The sequence below is a fragment of the Lactuca serriola genome, chromosome 4 (genome assembly GCF_051521515.1).
Source record: "Lactuca serriola cultivar US96UC23 chromosome 4, Lser_US96UC23_V15, whole genome shotgun sequence".
Taxonomy (NCBI): domain Eukaryota; kingdom Viridiplantae; phylum Streptophyta; class Magnoliopsida; order Asterales; family Asteraceae; genus Lactuca; species Lactuca serriola.
The window spans coordinates 210,866,152-210,872,194 of record NC_136411.1 but is presented as its reverse complement, the minus strand read 5'-3'; the positions used below and the strand labels follow the sequence as shown (position 1 = coordinate 210,872,194).

Sequence of the window (6,043 nt, the reverse complement as noted above, 5' to 3'; positions counted from 1 at the left end):
GGGTTGAAATATACCCCATGGCGAGGCCTATATTTGTTTATTGGGTTGAAATATACCCTAGGGCGGGGCCCATATTTGTAACTGACATGTGGTACTTTGAGGAACTCACTAAGCTTTATGCGTACGGTTTATGTTTATGTTTATGTTTTCAGGTGCTTCCGTATTTTCAATAATTGTACTCTGGCATTTTGGATATTATATCTAGTGATGGTTTTGAATCAATTAATGAACGAAATTGATAGTTTTTCAAAGGAAATTTTTATTACCATGATTTGGGTATTTAGCGGGTGCGTTTAAAGGGTTTTGAGCTCAACCTGTCTCATAAACTCCATTTTATTAGTGATCTTTGGTGCTCTAGAGTGAACTAAACAAGAAAGATTAATCAACAGAGCTTTACATCTGATGTATTCAACCTTTATTCACCATTTGGAACTTTGTAAGTTAGAAAGTTCCAAGCTTTATTGTGTTTCATCAATAGATCTATGAGTATTTGGGGTTTTTCCGTTGTAATGAGACTTGGTCCCTTTGTGACTTGTTCCATGGAGTTTAAACAATTCCATGGGGTTTGGTTCATGATTAAAGTTCAGATCTAGTGATTTGGTTTAGTAAAGAGTGTATGCAAGAACTATCTTTACTCCATGCATGAAGAAAATGGGTTTTTGGACATTTCTTAGCTTGGGGTTTAGATCTTGAAAGTTCGTGGCATTATTATGGATACAGTTGGAAACTTTATCCATTTAGAAATCATGTTGATTAAGATCTGAAAGTTAAAGGCTTGGACTTAATGAATTAAGTCGAGAAAGATGCATTCTTTGACTCTTTGAGACTTAAAGTTAGATATCGGTTTTTTGGACCATATTAATGGATAAAGCTATTAAGAAACAGACCTGAGGAGTAAAGCACTGACTTAATGGATTAAGTCAAATTAACCCATATGATGCAGTTTGGACGCGACGCGTTTTGTGAAAAGCTGGAATGCATCTGATGTTGGAGCTTTTCCCGACTAATTTGTCCTTTAGTGGGCATAGGCGTCATGTGGAGGGCGTGGCATGCCTGTTGACCCGAGAGTTGACTTTGTTACATGTTTGACTTTTGGTCAACCTTTGGTGGATCTAAGTGTTTGTCTAAGTACTAGTCTCGGTTTGTCTTTAGTGTTGAGTTTCATTCAAAAATAGTCTAATTATAGTGTCAAAAATGACATCATCGGAGCAATGACCGAGGACCCCCAGGCTCCACTAATGTTCGCCACTAATTTGTCATCTTTGGTATTTATCTTTCTAATAACAAACATATACATTTAAATCATTTTAATAACAAACATATAAAATAAGGTCTTAATAGATAAAGACACATACATTTATGTTAAGTCACAAAATAATAATTTGGATAAATATGATATTTTGACAATTTACATTTTTCTTGTTGCGCAAAACTTCTCCTTTCTAAACCCTAACTCACATGCCACCATATCTACGCTCTCACACCAATTATTGTGGTTTTCAATCAATTTTTCAAATCTTCTATATGGTTTACTCCTGGGAACTTCAACAAATCCTCACCAAGAAAGCAAAATGAAATCCACAATGTTAACCTCTCTAAGACCTAACAAAGGAAAAGTGATTCATACACAACATTTTTTTCCGATACACAATGATTTATGCTTTATAGAGTTATACAATATAACATTTTAAAACAAAAATTGTTGTCCATAGAGAAAATTTGTTATCTACAAATCACCTCCCGAAATATACATACAACATCGATATTCACAGAACATTCATCAAGTCTAATTGTGTGTCTATCATCTTCTTTCTTTCAAGATCTGCAAGTATCTCTAACTTTCCTTCTCTTTCTCGAAGACGCGTTCAATCATTCCGTAAGAAATAAGAAAAAAGATAAAAGGAAAAAACTAAGTTTAATTATAATTAGAAAATTCTATTTTATGTTTCTTACGGCCAATATATAAAAAATATACAAAAGAAAGGATAGATACTGTCTTTTTATTCCACATCCCCGGAGTCGATAACATTTTAGTTGCACTATTTTAATTAAAGCAAGTTCATCTAATAACTTTAGGAAATCTCAATTGACTATCTGTTCTTGCATCTGCAATTAATGTTTGCGGTGTCACCCAAATCTTTTGAGAGGTGTCCCACCAGCAGATCAAAAGCGTAGTTTATAATTTATTTTCTTAATTAAAATATAGGGTTGCAAATCTCCTTCAGTGGTGACCTTTTAACGTGCATTCGACTCTGTTTATAATATAATTTGTTGTGATTTTCTGAGATCGGAAACGGTTTTAATGAACATATGGTTAACAACCTAGCATGGCGGCCGTTATTACATCCACTCCCAATATGTAAACTTACCTATAAATAGAAGCATTCTACAATAGCCTTTCATTCAAATATCCAAAAATGGCTTCTCCACAAATACTTTCTATTTTTATTACATTTCTTTACATTTTTGGAACCTTTGCTTCAGGTCAGTTTACCAAATTTAACAAGTTAGTATTACCTTTAGGCGTCACTGGTCCTGAATCAGCTGCATTTGGAGGACTTCTAGTCAACGGGCCCTTCACAACAGTGACCGATGGTAGGATTATGAAATGGAAAGGACCTAAAATCGGTTTTGTGGATTTTGCATATACATCACCAAAAAGGTTATTTTTCAAATTATTATGTATAATTAATTATATTTATTCCCTCCAAGGTGGTAATATACTTATTATTATTATTATTATTATTATTATTTCATGGAATACGTTTTTAGGACAAAAGAGCTATGTGATGGTACAAAAAATCCTGATATGGGACCAATATGCGGACGACCACTTGCCCTTAGCTTTCACCCTGTAACTGGCTTTCTATACATAGCCGATGCATATTTTGGACTTCTAGTTGTGGGCCCCCATGGCGGGCTTGCAACTCAACTAGCCGGAGGGTTCAAGTTTCTTAGTGGCATTGATGTTGACTTGTTAACGGGCAATGTTTATTTCAGCGATGTTAGTTTGACTTATACTATCAGGTAACAACTTCATCCAATACACAGTACACATGTTATAACACACAATATTACAAATTTACAGATATTTCATATATATTGTGCAGAGATACTACACAACCAGGATTTAAGCCTGATTCAACAGGAAGGTTTTTGCGTTACAACCCATTTACAAGACAAGTGTCAGTTTTGTTGAGTGGTCTCAACGGCGGTGGTGGGCCTGCTGTCAGCAACGATGGGACATTTGTTCTTGTACCAGAGCTTACAGGCAGTCGGATATCCAAATATTGGCTTGTGGGGCCCAAAGCAAATACGGCGGAATTTTTGCTAAATGTTGAAAATCCGAATAAAATAAAGCGTGCGGGAAGATCGGGAGAGTTTTGGGTGGCAGTTTCAGTTGGATTCATTCCACCGGCGCCTCTTATTACACCGAAAGGGGTACGGATAAATTCAAATGGGGTTGTGGTGCAAACGGTGCTGTTTGATAAAGAGTTTGCTAATAAGACGATTAGTTTGGTTCAAGAACAAAATGGAAAAGTGTATGTGGGGTCTCGCTTCACTAATTTCATTGGTGTCTACTCTAATTAGACATGTGTGTGTTTGTTGGACTATGAAATAAAAGGTGAAATGATATTGAAATAAAAGGGCAACTTAATATAAAGGTTGATTTCTTTTTTTATAAAATTTTATAGTTCTATCAAAGTTACAATCCAAGTTAGCTCTTTGCCTAAGTAACCACTAGGGGTATTTTAGGGTTTTTTTTTTTAAATGGTCAGATAGCTTTGTTAATTCACTTATTGCAGTTGCTTGATGATTGTTAATGGCAGATTGTCTTTCCAATGCTTGAATCTCTCTCTTCAATTGACCAGACTCATGTTCAGCCTTTATATAAATTAAACAGAAAACTTATTATTTATCAAACATAACAAGGAACAATATAAACCAAGAATAATTTATTGAGTAGAATCAGAATTTTATTACCAAAGTAAGTTTTGTTCTCAAGGAAACCAATTGGGAGTCAAGATCAGGGATACCAAGTCCAACAACATCAACATCCATTATATCACCAACAGATGCCTCGTCCTGAAGATTGTATATACACAAACATTGGAGATTTAGAAGTTCAAATTTGGGTTAAATCAAACCACATAAGTTAGTGATAGATTAGAAGTTAGAAGAAAAAATAAAGGGATGTACATCTTTGGGCAGTGAAAATCCTTCTGGAACCACAAATAAGCGAAGAAAACAGTACTTCTCCCACATAGTCAATCGCTTGTCCAAGGAAGATTGAATTGTGTTTCGGATGTAATCCAAACCCTAAATGACATTTAGAATGGAAAAACAAAACTTGTTAGACGAATGATCCGCGATCTAGGGCACAACAGAGTCAAAGTACAAATGAACAAAGCAGAAACACAGATAGGAAATCAAATTCATTGGCAGGAACAAACAGTTGAGGCGTTTTGAAATAAAACCGAATATAGGAGGGAATTGAGGAACAGAAACAAGTGGTCGACCTTAGTTAAATCTTCAGCTCTGTCTGAACCATCAACCTTGAGTTGAGTTGACGCCTCCCTGTAACAACACCGTAGATCATTTACATAGTGAATAGTGAGTATCGGGAAATGAGGATAGAAACTGACTGGTGAAGATGATCGAAGGCGCTTTGGATCAATTCGTCGACGATGTTTAGGGCGGCGTTGATGAAAAGCTGCGGGTTGAGGTTCAAGGAATCAAATATTGTCTCGCTCTCACTGCCATCCATCTTCGATCTCTCTTCCTCTTTCTCTATCTCTGGTTTTCGAAGAAAGCCCGCTTCCTAGTTCCTAGTGAGGTTTCGAAATTTCCCGCCTGATATAATCAAAATTTTGTATCTTTCTCTTTTGACCATTTGGAATTTTGTAGCATGTAGTCGATGTAGTCGTGTAGAGTTATGGTGTTTGGGATTTTTTGACTTTTTTATTTTTAACTTTGTTTTTAGTCAACAAAAAGTCAAAAAGTGTTTAGGCCGGAGGGAGTGGTGACACCGAAACCGTACTCTCTCCCCCGTCACATAAGTGTCATGTCAAATTATACCACACAAGTGTGGTTTCTTGCCACACCAAGGGGTGGTGCCACACTTTTATTTTTTTATTTTTTGTTATTTTGTTAACTATTTTAATTTAATAAAACTTATTTATTTAAGACAAAATTGCAAAAATGGTCCCTGTGGTTTGCATTTTTTCAGGAAACAAGTCCAAACAGTGACTTTTTTTGATTCGTGGTCCTTTTGGAGTGGTTTGTATGTGAAAATGGTCCCTCCGAAAATTGAAATGACTATAATACCCTTGGGGTATTTATTTTTCATTTTTCTTTCATTTTTTTAAACTTAATATTTATTTATTTATTTTAACAATTAAAAAAATAATAGAGGACCCACCCCCCTCTCTCTCTCTCTCTCTCTCTCTCTCTCTCTCTCTCTCTCTCTCTCTCTCTCTCTCTCTTGTTCTTGGATACCACCAGCAAGGGAAGAGGAACTGGTGGCTACCCTCACCTCTGTAACTCCTTTCCTCCTTCATTTTCTTTCCCGTCGATCAAATAGCCCAAACACCCTGCATTCACTTCGTGTGCTACCCACCTCCACAGCCGACAACAAAAGGGGAAAGCAGCCGAGAGGAGCAACGGAGCAACCATATTGCCATCACCTTTGATGCTTCAACCATCTTCGAGCTTGTCACCGCCTTCAGCTCCTGCGCTTCTTCTGTCTCAGAAGGAAGGTGCGAATTGCATTTAGGGTGAGGATATCGTTCTCCAAGCTAATTGTTCCGTAATCTGTTCATGAAATTAGTAATCTTTCTAAACAACATCGCACATATTTGCTTCGAATTTCAGTCAGAATTCGTCTTATAGAAGCAAGATAAACACGAAAAAATCGTTCCAGAACAACAATGGGAGTAGCAATTGCAGCTTTTTGGAATTAACATTGAAATTAAAGGAGTGAAAACAACTAGGGTTTATTACTCTGTTTCTGTGCTTTTCTTCTACTTCTTCTTTCTCTTGA

At 36.3% G+C, this 6,043-nt stretch overlaps 2 protein-coding genes across 2 annotated transcripts; one reads left to right on the top strand and one right to left on the bottom strand.

The window, feature by feature from the left end:
- Positions 1–2,396: 2,396 nt before the first annotated feature.
- On the top strand, positions 2,397–3,687 carry LOC145103226 (protein STRICTOSIDINE SYNTHASE-LIKE 11-like). The gene is made up of 3 exons (XM_079040785.1): positions 2,397–2,662; positions 2,773–3,027; positions 3,111–3,687. The coding sequence occupies exons 1-3, from the start codon at positions 2,418–2,420 to the stop codon at positions 3,589–3,591; spliced, it is 981 nt and encodes a 326-aa protein (XP_078896911.1). The 5' UTR covers positions 2,397–2,417; the 3' UTR covers positions 3,592–3,687.
- LOC145103227 (protein MIS12 homolog) lies at positions 3,655–4,902 on the bottom strand. The gene is made up of 5 exons (XM_079040786.1): positions 4,647–4,902; positions 4,521–4,578; positions 4,201–4,320; positions 3,985–4,086; positions 3,655–3,885 (listed from the first exon to the last, which is right to left on the bottom strand). Exons 1-5 carry the CDS (start codon positions 4,766–4,768, stop codon positions 3,742–3,744), a joined length of 546 nt encoding a protein of 181 aa, XP_078896912.1. The 5' UTR covers positions 4,769–4,902; the 3' UTR covers positions 3,655–3,741.
- Between the last annotated feature and the right edge of the window lie 1,141 nt (positions 4,903–6,043).

Bases quoted from the DNA above. Each gene is read 5' to 3' on its own strand.
- LOC145103226 (XM_079040785.1), top strand. From the start codon at position 2,418: ATGGCTTCTCCACAAATACTTTCTATTTTTATTACATTTCTTTACATT. The intron at 2,663-2,772 runs GTTATTTTTCAA...ATACGTTTTTAG, and splicing joins GCATATACATCACCAAAAAG to GACAAAAGAGCTATGTGATG. The intron at 3,028-3,110 runs GTAACAACTTCA...TATATTGTGCAG, and splicing joins AGTTTGACTTATACTATCAG to AGATACTACACAACCAGGAT.
- LOC145103227 (XM_079040786.1), bottom strand. From the start codon at position 4,768: ATGGATGGCAGTGAGAGCGAGACAATATTTGATTCCTTGAACCTCAAC. The intron at 4,579-4,646 runs GTCAGTTTCTAT...GTGTTGTTACAG, and splicing joins GCCTTCGATCATCTTCACCA to GGAGGCGTCAACTCAACTCA. The intron at 3,886-3,984 runs GTAATAAAATTC...ATTTATATAAAG, and splicing joins TGAGAACAAAACTTACTTTG to GCTGAACATGAGTCTGGTCA.